Source organism: Sander lucioperca, chromosome 1 (assembly GCF_008315115.2).
Source record: "Sander lucioperca isolate FBNREF2018 chromosome 1, SLUC_FBN_1.2, whole genome shotgun sequence".
NCBI lineage: Eukaryota > Metazoa > Chordata > Actinopteri > Perciformes > Percidae > Sander > Sander lucioperca.
The window spans coordinates 10,821,217-10,837,558 of record NC_050173.1 but is presented as its reverse complement, the minus strand read 5'-3'; the positions used below and the strand labels follow the sequence as shown (position 1 = coordinate 10,837,558).

Genomic DNA, 16,342 nt, shown 5'->3' with positions numbered 1-16,342 from the left:
GGAGTTGTTATCACAGTAAATGTCAACAGACTATTACTCAGCATATTAACTCTAACCAGAACAGCTCTGAAGTTTCCCTTCTCTCCTTTGTACTTCCGTCCATACCTACACCCAACCATCCTTACCTTCAGTCCTGTCTTTTCGTCATCACTACCATTATTAGTGGAGGAGGGTGTCTCGTCCCCCAGCCGGGACACAAGGACAAAGTCCTCACTGTTGAGAGTGGACACTGAGTCCGAAGACACGCTAATCTTCCCCACTGAGCCTTTGTCATCCATGGCTGCTGCTGTTAAACTCAGCCACGCTGCTCATGAATGGAAGACGGGAGGAGAAAGCGGTGGGAGATGATGAGCTAAATCACCTAGAAAAAGAAAAAAAGAAAGAAAGAAAAGAAGCAGAAAACAGTCATGATGTGATGAATTCCATGAAAGGCATCTGTCAAGGCAACTGGAAACTTGGCTATTTAGAAACTAGTCTCGCCACAGCGCTGTGGAGGAAGGTCTGGCTAGTCCACACAGCATTTAGGGATGGGAGAAAAACGTGCTCCGGTTTATTGGCATTTCTTTAAACCAATCACAATTGTCATGGGCGGCGCTACGCTCCGGGCAAAACCATGGTGCCGCTTCAAAATAGCCTCTTGAAGGAACTTGTTTTGGAGGAACATGTGTACGTTCAAAAGTTGTTTTAGTCGTGCAACAGAAAACTCAGATTGGACAGATAGTCTAGCTAGCTGTCTGGATTTACCCTGCAGAGATCTGAGGAGCAGTTAACCATAGTCCTCAGAAATCGACCAGAGTTTAAAATTCCGGACATCAGGCTGAAAAGATTGAAATCCGGGGGAATTTCCGACTGCAACGGAGCAATCCCGGATGTGGAACGTCGTGGATATAGACTACTTAGAAACTAACCCTCTCCGAAAAGGGTGACCATTTATAATTCATTTTTGGAGATATTTTAGACACGTTTAGGAAACTTTGAGGAAGCATTAAAAAAAAAACAGAGATAGGGAGCGTTAAGAGAAAAAAAGAGGTTCAGCAAAAAAAGCACACAAAGAAGTAAAAACACAGGGAAGATCAGAAGAAAAAGAGGATCTGTGGGTCATCGGAGGTAAAATTGTCTATTTCAGCAGAATAAAGAAGAGGTACAGTATTTGCAAAATAGCTTGATGCAATGCAAAGCCATGGTGATGCAAGTGTCATTTGAAAAAGAAACATGCATATGAAACTGAGGAATTAGAGAACAAGCGTCCATCTACTCCACTTCAGTATTGCCCCTTAAAAAAATGTGTGCCCCCCCACCACCACATTAAACATGTACACAAGAAACACATTACCTAAACACACACACAAAAAAATTCAATGAATGTGCTAATTGCATCACGTGCACTCCTCAGTGCACGGCTGTTCTCCTGTCCTGCCTGCCGCAGCAACCACAAATAACCTAGATCCTGTGGGAAACGCAGCACATCATCAGCTCAGCCTGTCACTCCAGCTCCCTCCATGAAATTTTAATATGGCATCATATTTTGGCACAAGATATACGAATACAAGGAGCCATCAAATATGACATTGTGTGTGTAACTTATCGTGAGAAGTGTGCAAAACTGACCTGGGCATGCATTCTGAAAAATTATATCTTTATTTGTGAGGACAGCTGATGACAGGAGAAAAGACTTGGGAAGCGGAAGTAAGGTTTGGAACAGGTATAGGGAAGTGAGGAAAAGAAAGAAAGGAGAAAATAGTTTGTTTTTTTTACTTTTTACCTCTAACATCAAGATTAGCTCTATGTGAGTTTAGGTATGACAATCAGAGGTGAAATCAAATTAAGAATCTTTTTACAAGCAAAATGAGCTAAAGCTCTATTGTTAAAGTTAGGGCATGAGCTAACTCCTGAAACTCCTGGAACAGCGAGAGGTGCCATTGTGTGTTACACAGGAAGAAAGGCGCAACAGAAGGTTTTGGCAGAGGTTCAACAAGAGACCATAACAAGCTATTTCTGTCTGTTCCCCCTCTCTAATCCTACCTTTCATTCTTTCCCATCTCTCTCCCTTTCTCTCTTTGACTACTTTCCTTCCTCCCTCCTCATCTGCAATCTTCTATTTCCTCAGCCCTTACTGCTATCAAACAGGGCACTCCTTTCAAATGTCCACCCTTCCTATTCAAACCAGGTCCAACAATGAAAAAGTAATAGGAAAAAAGGTCTGCAGCAGAAAGGTCAAAGCAGTTAATAATGTGCATTACTTATGATAACATTGTTACACTGACCCAGAATATACCTCAATATAAGTAGCTATCTCTGTGTGATAAGAAGGTTTTACAATATCTTTTGCTGAAAGGAATGTTATTATGAGGCTACCAAACACAAACTGAGTAACATAAACTGACAGTTTAGGCTTGTTCTCTTTATCTTTTTTAAAGCAAACTGACGGAAATGAGCCACTGGTATTCAGCCAAAAATGTTGGGTGCTGTTTTTCACTTGTATTGCAAAACTGATGTTGAGAGAAAGGGTCACAAAGTACAATGATTTGTCATGGCTACTCTGCTACTCTGAAGCATAACTGTAGCCTTAGATTGAGCAGAAAACTGTCACCCTTTGAAATCTGTGTGTATAACACTTACAATGTAGATTCTAATACTACACAACTCCAACCAATTATGAGTCATATAACTTGAAGGTCGGTTTCACACTTGTGGTTTGGTTCACTTTGCCAAGACCAAGAAAAAAAGATATGCTGTTGCCTTTGAGTTGTTGGGCCCATGAAGGAATAACTAATTATGAGCATTCAGCTGACAAAAACTATGTTTCACACACTTCTGTTTTACCTCCTTTTCACTTTCTAAAATCCCAGCACATACTTGTTAACATGGTTAGTAGCCACCTACCCACACCCACCACAACAAAGGTAGGCCAAAGTTTGCAATTTGGCTAGCTAGTCTCCACCATTTGGCATTCAAACAGTACTTTGATTACATTTATACATCCACAGCACATTATTCTTTACACACAGTATGGAGTACAACCAATCTGATTTTCAAGGCCATCTCTTTAAGCCCTCCGATCCCTCTACAATTGACTCTTACAATTTTGATGTTAAAATAAAAAACAAAAAAATAAATTCAAATCATTTGATGTTTCTGACATCTGTGGGTTTTATAATGAAACCATGTTTAATGATGTATATGTTTCTATGCTATGCACAAGCAGCTATATTATGAACACAAATAAGCACTCACCCACAGGCACACGTGCATGCACACAAAAACCTCACACTCTATGTCTCGGAGTAGCTGGCGGCTCCGACAGGCTTATAATGGTTGCCTTGTCACCCTACTTTCCTCCCGAGCCTCAGCAACAGTCCTCTGCCTGCTCCTGCCAAGCTACACTGTTCCTTATCAACCTTTTCAGTTCTTTGGTACATTTCCAGCAAGACCCACAATCCACTGCCTATCATACTACTGACTGTTACAGAATTAGCAACAGCATTTCCTATCTAAATGCTTAAAATGTTTCTAAATGTCTTAAGAGGACATTTCTAGGCTTGTAAGAGAACTTCCTTGAACTTATTGAATTTTTGCACATCACATTCGATGCACTGTGCTTAACAACACCAGCTTGTTTTGGAGTACAGAAGACAAAAGCAGTAGAGCATTCCTTCATTTCCTCTCACTATTTTTTCTCCAGCTACTCTTTCTCTTCCTCTCTTATGAATGTTTCATTCTTTGTTTCAAATCTTTCTTTCCAAATCTTACCTTTTCCCCTTTTTTTGACTATTCTCTGTCTCATATTTACCATGTTAGAGCTGAAAACAGTGAGAAGAGAAGCAGGAAGCAGTTTCCTCTGTTGGAACATTGTTGTGTGTATCACCATGACAACAAAACCCTCGTCATCTACAGTGGTTAATTTGGTGCAAACCACCTTTGGCAAGGGTGGTGATACCTGGGTGGTGAGTTACTGTTACTTCCGACAAAAACATATATATATAACATATATTATTCTTGTTATTTTAAGTGCATTGCATCCTCAATAAAATATTATCACTCTATATCACTATGCATTTCACTGGAGAGACAATTTTGGTACATCATACATGGTTAAATGTAATTTGATCTTGCCAGTGTTATCGCCATGTGTATTTGGTCCATCGCAAATCCCCGCCAATAGGTCCCAAAACGTCCCAGCTAGAGAGTAAATGCCGTAAACATATTCTTTGTACATTTTTACAATAATTTCCCCGAAAGAGCCAAGCAGGCCTGCCTTGTTGCACGATCGTGCAGCGTGTAGCTTGCCCGTAGGACCCGCTCCTTTCCGCTGTCTTGTCTCCGCTTCACCACAGGGAAGTGAAATGTAGGCAAAATAATTTAAAGCACAGGGGGCTGAAATATTTGGCTACGTAATATAATTTACTATATAAAATGTCAACATTTCCCACTGACTCCCACTCAAATAGCTTGTTTTGTCTCACCACCAACAGTCCCAAACCAAAAGATATTCAATTTACTATCATTTATGGCAACAAAAAAAAAAAGAAAATGCAAATCTTCACTGAGAGACTCATCTGAGAAGCTGGGTCAGGAGAAAGCTTGGCAATGTTTGCTTGAATGATGACCGAAACATTTAATATGTTATTGACTAATTGATCAATCGACCAATTGTTTCAGCCCAGTTTTATAGGTTTATATGTTGCACATGCAATCGCATTAGCTGTTCCAAGTGTTTTTACATTGTGATATGAAGTACATCATGCCGATGTCAGGTTTCAGAATCAACAGCATCTATCGCAGATTGTTTACGCAAGCACATATTTAGTGACAAGATGCAATCAGGCACCAAACTGTATTTTTCAGGATTAAAAGTTGTCTGGTGTAGTAGGGCTGAGGTTTACCAACTCAGCTGACACACAAAGTGATAACAGCCGTTAGATTGATGGGTGTGTTCTGCAATGGATGATGCAGAGCATGACTGCAGTTTAATTTTGGGACCAAATGAATGACAAGAGTGACTTGTCTTAGCCGTTTGTCACAGTCAAAAACAGGTGCAAAGTATTTGAATTTGAAATCTTATGTCAATCTATATGTAAAAATGTGCACGCTGGAAACCTATGCCTGTCCTTCATTTTTTGTATCTCCCTACAACTCTCCAGCTGATTGAGCTGTTCTGGGCTGCCAGCTGGGCCCTGCATACACCTCACAAGGGAGAGAAAGACAGCCAGACACAGCCAGAGAGCACTCAAGCTTGCAACACAGTCCCTTTCGACTCGCCTCACAGCAGTGACTTCAGCCAGTCAAGGATAGCAGGGAGAAAGGTAGAGAGAGGAAAAGGAGAAAAGAATGACAGAAAAGGCTGAACTAACACAATACGAGTTGCAAGGTAGGGTACAAAAGAGAGGAGAAAGAAAAGGAATGGATGAGGAGCTCTGAAATGAAAAAGTCATGAATTGTACAAATCAAGGAAACACACACACACGCTGTCCCTAATGTACATCTTATTTGTACCGTGTGAGCAGTTCACAGACTCTCAGTTGGCTATTCAGGAGTGAACCCTCTGCATGTCTCACACTCAATCACAAAACAATCTCACATGACTGAGAAGAACAAAAAAAAAAGTGATCACTCAGTGAGGGCCGGCCTTTAACTTCTGAAATTCAGCGCTGGCACAACTGAACCCTCCACTGTGAGATAGCTGCACAATGTATGGCTATTCACAGATATGTATTTAGCAGTGGTGCATCTCTGCTGGTTTATAAACAGGACTATGGCTTTTAAAGGAAACTTTACACCTGTGTGCTTAAGTGAATATATGATCCAAAAACAAACAGCTGTTAAAGGTGTTAGGTCTTTAGAAATTAGAACTGAAAGCAGCAAGTGTTACTAATACTAGGTTCATATGCGGTTAAAAGGAAAGAGTAGGTTTATTTTATAGCCGTTTTATGTACATTCTGCAAAATAAAAAGGAAGAGAAAATGCATTAGTTTTATTTTCAAAATACCATATGACCATAGCCATATAAATATTGACATTATTAAGTCATTACATATCATTAAAGCAAACATTGACTTTTCTAATCTGAAGTATTAGCAGTTTGTTTTTAAAAGACAATCCACAGTACTACACTGAGACAGATCACCTATAAAGAAAACAATCGTTGATTTTTAGATGCAAGAAGTTTGGTGAAAGCATGGTAAGTCAATGGGTGAACTTCCCATTAATGATGCTATACTGAATCAAGCCCAAAGTAAACAACTACTACATTTTCAAGTTGAACATTGTACGACTCCCCACAGCTACTAACGCAGAAATTGCCTAATGCCACCAAAAATATTCTCTCCAAGCTCAAAACTGTGATAAGTGTTGATTCTATAAGCGAAGAAGAAATACACTTCTTTGTGCCTTTAAACTCCTCTCTCTTAGCCAAGAAATATATTTTCATGCTTTCGATCACATATCATCATCATCTTTTTTAGGGATCGCCTGATACTGGTTTTTCAAGGCCGATAGCGATTATTAGTAGTTAATGAAACCGATAACCGATATATGGAACCGATATGCATTTACAGTGAAAATCTTTAACTCAAAATGAAGATTTTGGAATGTTACAAACTCCCAACACAAAACTTTGTTTAAATGCTTTAAGGAATTGTTTAATAAATTAGAAACTTTCAACTTAATACACAGTAATAGATAGTCAGATAGTGTTGTTGGCAAGACATTTAGTGAGACTCAGTGGTGAGTGAAACCGAAGCAGAGGAACAGACACAGAGCTGTAGTGGAGCCAAAGTAACACACTTTGTAATTAATTAACTTTATCGGTTATTGGTCAAATAAAACGCTGATACAGATAAGCTGCAAACTGCCAAAAAACGGACCGATAATCGGTCTATCCCTAATCTTTTCTCAGCAACTGCAAGGAAAACACAAATCCACTACAGTTGAAGCTAGCCCCCTGCTATTCAGTCTACACCAGCTCCCCAAATGACAGATAACTGAAAGATCATTTAGAACCATTGTATTGTGGTCTGCTTTTAAACAATGGCTTACAAACAGGCATGCCTGAAAAATTATTGTGTTGTACTAAGACCAATATAAAAAATATACCTGTATAGAATGGTATAGTATCTGATGAACAACTGACTTTCCCACACCTCTAGTACACACATTGATTGTTGTTAACACAGCAAATATTTGCACGCAAAACTGGGTTATGTGTCTTTTGTGCACCTGCATTACTGTAACACCTGAGTTTCAGGAAGCAGAACAGGAACAAGACCTGAATCAAGTAAAGTGACAGTTGGCACATTTGGCTCACTGTTACCATTAATGTTATCCACCGCTGAGAAATATTTGAACTCACAAAGAGACGAGAGCTACAACAATCCTATTCTAGGCAAACAGTCTTAGGCATTATGCTAATGACAGCTAACTAACTCTGTCTCACTATGAGTAGAAAGGGAGCGAAATATGGAATATAACTCAGTACAAACAGGTTACTTTACTTACTCTACATATTTGTGTTGGCACAACTTGCTCTGATTGACTGAGCTTTTGAATTGAAATATTGAAATAGGTGTCAATGGTTAGATTTAAAAAATAAATCCTTCAAATATTCTGCTAGAAAAAAATAATGCATTACCGACGTTTTATTCACCTAGATATATGGTTAGATTGTAAATGTATCATTCATTATTTGTTATTGTAATGAGTGTTTCTGTGCCTAAGGGACTGGTAAAACGTGTCAAGGCAATGCATCACAGCAGACATGTCAGACACCCACGTGCCACCACAGAGACTTCTCAAAAACAATTCCTGCTGGTCCTTCCCTTATCATGTGACAATAACACAACTTCAACTAACAAATTCATTAATTAAATGCTTCTTGTGCCATAGTACAAGACAGCAACAAAGTCCAGCCTAGAAGCATCTGTATAGCTATACTACAGTTTTAAACAAAGATTCACTGTTAACGTCTGTATACAATGAATGGTTTTCATCTTCTGTTGTTATAACAATCAACAACAAAAACTGATTAGGTGAGTTAAAGTAGCCTGAACTACGTTATTAAGCGATCAATATTCTTATGATGCGATTTCTTCATCTATTCTAATTGTATGTAGCCTATGTCTTTATCTTATGTCAAAATGAATTATATACATATATGGTAAGATTCCATGGTACTTTATGGGAAACAGGCTGCTTGATGTGATAATCAGTGCATTGTAAAGTAGTACTGAATAAGTAAATATGGCACAGAAATTCACAGTAAAGTAAGCATAAACCATACCATCAGCCTATACACACACACACACACACACACACACACACACACACACACACACACACTGTAGGTTAAAAACAGAGCACATCCAGCAGAAATATTAACAGTGACAAATAAATCATGTAGACAATATGTGTTGCTTAACAATTCACAGCAGCCACCGCTATATTCCAGGATGGTTATTCGCCGTTTAACAGACAGCTGTAACTGGTTTAATTGGCTTTCTGGTCTCACTGGTACACCACTTAATCTGGATACAAGCAAACCTGCTACATGTCAATGCAGCCTGTTAAGACTCATAGGGCATCGATACATTTGAAACCCTACAGCTCTTTAATTGATAACTTAAATAACGGTTAACATATTGTTTTTTGCTCAATAACGTTGGGTGAGTCTAATGTAATTAGCAAGCTCTGGTGTTAACGTATTGCCCCAGTTAGCCCTTAAAAACCTTACGTTAGCAAATATGGCTAACGTTACTCAGCAGCTATCGATTCAAAGTCCGACAAAAATATTTATCTGCACAGTGAACAATTAGCAAAACGGTTCAGTCACCATAAAGCAAACCGCTATGTAAAGGTGTTCGCAGGAATTTGGTGAATTAACCCGCTGATTGGCCCTCGCTAAAGCCTTGAAACAGGCCATTACTATATGTAACGTTAGCTGGCTAGCTAACGCCTCCTGCTAGCCATGCTACCCTGACAGTTGCAAAACAGGTATTTTCTTCATAACTGAAGAGACAGCCGCATTTCCTGTCTCATTTTACGTTGATGGTGCAAGTGCAAACCCGCTTACCTTTATTCCCACGGTTATATTTATTCCAATGGCGGTTGGCAAAACATTGCACTTTCCCAATAACATCAGAAGCCAACAGCTCCAACCAGTCGAGCTGTAAACACAAGCCCAACCAACCCGCTGACACTCACACTGCGCATGCGCATGTCAGTGTCCCTCTCGCCGGTGCTGAGGGAGGGGAAGCGTTGGCATTGTGGCATTAGTTCTCAAGTTAGGGGCCAAGTCCAAGTATATTCACCATTCTTCAGTTGTAAATTGCAAGCTGAGACCAAGTCATATTAATAATTAGGCCCATTAATTGTGTACTAAAGGTTATTTTTGTTGGGATTTTAGTAGGTTTTTATTTTTTATTTAAAGTCTGTCTGACTCAAGTCTACATCTCTAGATGCAAGACAAGTGCATTTAAAATGTTATCCTGCCTTCAGTAGAAACGTTGACCCAGAAAGACATAATGAAAACTGGGATTGAACTGTTTAAAATGTTCCTCTTTCATTGGTGATTTATTCTTCTCATCAATGAGAACAAAACATATCTTTATACTGTTGCTTCAGTATTTTGTCTCAGGCCCACCAAAGCACCATCACACCATATAATGATTGCAATTTTCATTTTGTCTTCTTTTTTCTTGAAATGCATTACACATCAGAAAAAACATTCCTTCAGCAGTTCAAACTCTAATGTTAACTCACATAATTTATTAGCTTGCACAGCAGTGAGTTGTGAGAAACACACCCACTGTGTTGTGGTCATGCTGGCACTTCCTGTCCAGCATTTCAGGGCTTGTTGTTTTGTCTTAGTTGGACCTGAGGCCTGTACTACGAATCAAGATCAACATGTCCAGGATTTCTTTCAGTGATCCGGCTTCACCTAACCTAACAACCGCGGTCCCGCATAAACTGTGTCACGACGCTGGTTATCAACTAGTTTAGTCAATCCAGGGTTTCCCAATCCAGCGGCGCGCGCGTTCACATAAAAGAGGCGGTGTTTGCGCACCACGACCAATCGCAAACATCTACCAGAGCTGCATATTTTACATAAGAAGAGCAAACTATAATTCTACATAAATATGAAAAACACAGACACGGTTTTACAGGCAAAACGCAGGAAGGAAAGCTGGCAAAAACGCCTACGCTGTTATGCGTAAATCACAACGTTTAGCTTATCAATATCCAGTGGTGTAGTCTACGTGATTTCCATATACCCACTTAAAAATGCCCAATGACACGTAACAACATACTTTCCATTTGATATATTTTGAATTATCATCTGTGCTTTTTTCTTCACATAGGCTCAATTGAGGTAGTATTTCACCATAAATTGGTGCATAAAAGTGTATCGGAATGCAGGAAATGAAGTCGTTGATGCTTAAAACTTCCCTGGGGGAGGACACCCAGACCCCCCACTATGATATGCCCCCCTCCTCCCCCAAAGGCAGATTCTGGCCAATATACAGTACAGTACACCCACTACAATACATTAGACTAAACTGGTCACTTCCCCATCAGTCAGGCACAAGATCTGACCATAATTACACTTTTGCTTTCCATAAACTGTCGTTGCTTTAGGCTTTTATTTCAGTTGCAACCCAGTGGTACGCGATCGTGAGAGAAAATAAAAAACATAAAAACATAATTCAAACCGATGTGCGTATTGGCAGCACACGGCTGAAGAAGCCGACAAATAGCCTATATGTAATTCCCTCCGCTGAAAATCTATATCTTTCATAAAGATACCCATCAGGGAATGTTAACGGGTTGTCGCTCTCTAAATGTTTTAACTTTTATGAGCGCACCTCTCCCTCTCCGCCCGCCCACCGAGCTCCAGCTGATCTTCTAAGAACGGTGACGCCGTTATCAGTCGAGTATTGATTGGTCAGTAGGCGGTACTTTAACACCGGTTGATCTCTAATCTCCAACATAACCTGCTCCCGAGGCCTGTACTACGAAGCGAGATTTGGCGTTAACGAGCTAACTTCAGGCTCAACCCAGGGTTTTCTGTACTACGAAGGTGGATCACTTGTGATCGGGTTCAATCGCCGTGGTAACTCATGCTGAACGCCTAACCTGGTCGGGAGCAGGTTATGTTGGAGATTAGAGATCAACCGGTGTAAAAGCACCGCCCACTGACCAATCAATACTCGACTAATAACGGCGTCACCGTTCTTAGAAGATCAGCTGGAGCTCGGTTCGCGGAGAGAGAGAGAGAGGTGCGCTCATAAAAGTTAAAACATTTAGAGACCGACAACCCCGTTAACATTCCCTGATGGGTATTTTTATGAAAGATATAGATTTTCAGCGGAGGGAATTACTTATAGGCTATTTGTTGCCTTCTTTAGCCGTGTGTTGCCAATGCGCACATCGGTTTAAATTATGTTTTTATGTTTTTTTTTATTTTCTCTCACGATCGCGCACCACTGCTGGGGTTGCAACTGAAATAAAAGCCTAAAGCAACGACAGTTTATGGAAAGCAAAAGTGTAATTATATATGGTCAGATCTTGTGCCTGACTGATGGGGAAGTGAACAGTTTAGTCTAATGTATTGTAGTGGGTGTACTGTACTGTATATTGGCCAGAATCTGCCTTTGGGGGAGGAGGGGGGCATATCATAGTGGGGGGTCTGGGTGTCCTCCCCCAGGGAAGTTTTAAGCATCAACGACTTCATTTCCTGCATTCCGATACACTTTTATGCACCAATTTATGGTGAAATACCTCCATTGAGCCTATGTGAAGAAAAAAGCACAGATGACAATTCAAAATATATCAAACATATAATGGAAAGTATGTTGTTACGTGTCATTGGGCATTTTTAAGTGAGTATATGGAAATCCTGGAGCTTACTATCACGTAGACTACACCACTGGATATTGATAAGCTAAGCGTTGTGATTTACGCATAACAGCGTCGGCTTTTTTGCCAGCTTTCTTTCCTGCGTTTTGCCTGTTAAACCGTGTCTGTGTTCTTCATATTTATGTAGAATTATAGTTTGTTCTTCTTGTTTAAAAGATAGCAGCTCTGGTAGATGTTTGCGATTGGTCGTGGTGCGCAAACACCGCCTCTTTTATGTGAACGCGCACGTCTCTAGATTGGAAAAACCTGGGTTGACTGAACTAGTTGATAACCAGCGTCGTGATACAGGTTATGCGGGACCGCGGTTGTTAGGTTAGGTGAAGCCGGATCACTGAAAGAAATCCAGGACATGTTGATCTTGATTCGTAGTACAGGCCTCAGGTTAGGCGTTCAGGATAAGTTATCACGGCGATTGAACCCGATAACAACTAATCCACCTTCGTAGTACAGAAAACCCTGGGTTGAACCTGAAGTTAGCTCGTTAACGCCAAATCTCGCTTCGTAGTACAGGCCTCAGGTAACATAAAGCATTTCTCTTCTCCTTTTTTAACATAATAAAATCCAAATCACTACATTCTCGTTACATGCAACACATACCCACAAAGCTGGTTAGGTGGTGTCTGAAGGACAGTTTAATGCTGACTGTGACCTCTCATTCAATTCCCCCTCTGATTTTTTCCCAGTGAGTTAATTAGCACCCTCTTGTATTTTGTTAACCCTATTGTTTTCTTGACACTACAACACTACTGCATGAGACAGCGAGAGGGGTCTCATACCCGGAAATTCAAGAGCCATGAGCAAAGGTGAATAAAGTGTATGAGTGATGCAGCCGCCACATTTTTTACGTTGAACTACTGACATGGTCTCTAAAGAATTTCAGAGAAATATATATAACTACTCCATTTATATCTGGATTGTATATTGAAAAAAATCTAAATCTGTCCCAACAATACCAAGTTGAATTAAATAAATACTTATTATTTCTTTACGACCAATGCTCTGGACTTTCTTTTGTTGACGGAAACCTGGCTGAAACCAGGTGACAACAGCGCCTTCTCGGAGCTCCTCCCCCCCGGCTGTTCACTCCCCGCGCATGTCAGGTCGAGGCGGTGGGCTGGCCACTCTTTTCAAGGATGAGTACAGTTGCAGATTATTACCTGCGTTCTGTTATACTACTTTTGAACTTCAGCTGTTTGTGGCTGATCTGGATTCTCCTGTGTTGTGTGCAGTCGCCCACCAAAACTCAACAAGGATTTTATATGCGAGTTTTCTGAGTTCTTAGCTGATGTTCCAAAATACGACAAGCTCCTGGTGTGTGGGGATTTCAATATTCATGTTTGTTGTCCCTCAAACCAACCAAATTTGCTAATGATTTTAAAACTCTTTTGAACTCTTTTGGCCTTAATCAATGTGTGGAAAGGCCGAAACATCATCTTGGCCACACCTTGGATCTCATCATCTCCTATGGGCTTTCAGTTTCAATCAGTGAAATAACAGCATCTGGTATCTCAGATCACTTCCCCATCAGGTTTGAGATCAGTGTTCCTCCACCTGTTAGTAAGCCTGTATCCTCAACTTCTAGGCGCTGCTGCGTCACCTCCTCTTCAGCTCGAGAGTTTTCTTCTGCGTTCATGGGCTCTCAGTTCTGTGTCATGAATGGTCTGGTCTCTCCCTCTTCCCCAGATAACATTCTCTCTGTGTTCTACAGGCATGGAAATCCTAGACTCTATTGCCCCTCATCGGATTAAAACTATTAAACCTAAGGCAGACCCCTGGCTTAATGACACCACAAGGGCCCTTAGGCAACAATGCAGACAAGCTGAACGAAGGTGGAAGAAGGACAATTTACAAGTATCACTGGGTTTATTAAGGGTCATAGCTAGCAGTTGCCATGAACCAAGAGTGTTATTTAATACTATTAACTCTGTCGTGAATCTATGCACCTCTGCTCCGACAGATGTTTTCAATAAGTACATAAGTACAGAAGTTTCTCTGTTATTTTATCGACAAAGTAGCATCTGTTTAATGTGTTTGTACCTGCTGCTCCTGTGCACTCTGCTGTGTTTGAGGAATTTAAGCCAGTTTCTCTGACGTTGCTTACTGAGATAGTGCAACACATGAAACCTACCAACTGCCCCTTAGATATTGTTCCCGCCAGAATGGTGAAGAGGTTTTTAATAGCACCATTGGGTCGAGTTTACTTACTTTTTTAAATTCTTGTCTGCAGGTTCTGTCCCAGCTGCCTTTAAACATGCTGTGGTCAGGCCCCTACTTAAGAAGCCTAATCTTGACCCCACAGTGCTGTCCAATTGATCATTGTATAGGCATCCGAGGCTCGGCACTTAAATGGCTTAGCTCCTATTTGGCAAATAGGAGCTTTTCTGTCATGATTGGTGACCTCTCCTCGTCAGCTGCTCCTCTCTCTTGTGGGGTACCCCAGGGTTCCATTCTTGGCCCTATTCTGTTTTCTTTATGCCTTAAGGGGCTATTATAGGCAAGCACAACCTGTCATTTCATTGTTATGCAGATGATTTGCAAATTTATTTGCCTATGAAAGCAAATGACAGTGTCGCACTAAACTCCCTGCTTCATGGCCGTGGGAACTAGGGGTGCGGAGGGTGCTGCAGCACCCCCTTAGCGAAAGGTAGACAAACTACAAACATAATTAAAAATTACATACATTTATTTTAATGAATTGATTTTTGATATTAACCTACGCCCTTTCATTACAATTAAATGTAATTTGATCTTAAAATGTGGTTGGTAAGAGATAAACACATCATTTGATCAGAATGAATCTGCCAATTTTGCCAAGAGCGAGGCTCACTCATTCATGAGTGAAGATAGTTGTGGAAACTTTCCCGGCAGGTCAACAGGACAGAAGTTAGCTTGCCTATAACATGGCACGAAAGCGCATTTTGGATGTCTTCATAAATCAATCACAGGCTAAAAAGCCTAATAGACCTGAGTCAGTAAACCCAGCAACTGTAACCGAAAGAAGCAGCAGCAGCACCTCTACACCTGTCACTCCCACAGTGACTCTGCTACCAACAGACGACGAGGCAGCTAACTTTTGATTTGATTTAATTTAATTCAGTGATGTGTTTTATACCCTTGTATTTTGTGGCTCAGTGTTTGAGCTTGTAGTAGGCCTATTCTGTACCATTGTCGTAGCTTTGTGCCTCCTGCGTTATCCGTGCCTACTTTTGCCCTGTCTTGGATTTTGGATTTCATTCTTGTTTTTGTTTTTCCGCTTGTGGAGCATTGTGATGGATGCAGTGTGGTGTGTGGTGGGTGACTTTGGCTGAAAATGTCACTCTCGAAAATTTGTCAGCACCCCCAACTCAAAATATGTTCCCACGGCCATGCCCTGCTTAGTTGTATTAATAATATTAAGTTGTGGCTTTCACAAAACTTTCTTAATTTGAACGAAGATAAAACTGAGTGTATTATTTTCAGTACTTCAGGCACGCAAAATGGTCCAGCTTTAAGTTTGGGAGCTCTGGCATCATATACTAGGTCAGCTGTCAAAAATTTGTGGGTTACTTTTGATTGCAGCCAGAAATTTGACAAGCAGATCAGTAGTGTTGTTAGAATGAGCTTTTTCTAGCTTCGTCTCTTGGCTAAAGTTAAGCCTTTCCTGAGCAGGCACGACCTAGAAAAGGCTATTCATGCCTTTATTAGTTCAAGGTTGGATTACTGTAATGCTCTTTATGTTGGTCTGAATCAGACCTCCATCTCACGCCTTCAACTTGTTCAAAATGCTGCTGCTCGCTTTTTAACAAATACATCTAGATGTGCACACATCACTCCTGTTCTCTACACCCTACATTGGCTCCCTGTGCGTTTTAGAATAGATTTTAAAATCTTATTGTTTGTTTTCAAGGCCTTAAATGGCCTGTCCCTGGAGTATTTGTCAGAAATTTTAACTTTGCATGAGCACAACCGGTCATTGCGGTCTTCAAATCAGCTGGTTTTAGAAGTCCCAAGGTCAAGGTATAAACGGTGGGGTGATCAGGCTTTTGCAGTTGCTGCCCCAAGACTCTGGAACAAGTTACCCTCTGATATTCGCACTATTACGGATGTAGCTCTTTTTAGGTCCTAACTCAAAACATATTTGTTTAGACTGGCTTTTAATACGTAGTAGTGGTGTGACAATTTCTCTCCTGTTTCTTTGTAACCTTTTCTGATTTTACTGTGTTATATGTTTCATTCTTCTTATTATATGATATGTTGTTTTATACTTGATTCCTGATGTAAAGCACTTTGGATACCTGCTGGTTGCTGTAAAGTGCTATATAAATACATTTTGATTGATTGATTATTCTGAAGAGAACCATTATATACTGTCTCAAGGCCTATGAATTGGTTGTGTTATCTGACATCTTCTATCATAAAAGGACATTCACAAATGATGACAGGAATCACAAAG

General features: G+C 40.5%; 1 protein-coding gene across 4 annotated transcripts in view; it reads right to left on the bottom strand.

The window, feature by feature from the left end:
• LOC116035013 (rab GTPase-activating protein 1) overlaps positions 1-9,214 on the bottom strand; it is a 71,210-nt gene extending 61,996 nt beyond the window's left edge. For all 4 annotated transcript variants that reach the window (XM_035995912.1, XM_031277888.2, XM_035995953.1 and 1 more), the window contains exons 1-2: positions 9,065-9,214; positions 126-361 (exon numbers count right to left, since the gene is read on the bottom strand). In XM_035995912.1, the coding sequence (XP_035851805.1) occupies positions 126-278 (153 nt within the window). In that variant the 5' untranslated portion in view covers positions 279-361; positions 9,065-9,214. The remainder of the gene's footprint in view (positions 1-125; positions 362-9,064) is intronic.
• Between the last annotated feature and the right edge of the window lie 7,128 nt (positions 9,215-16,342).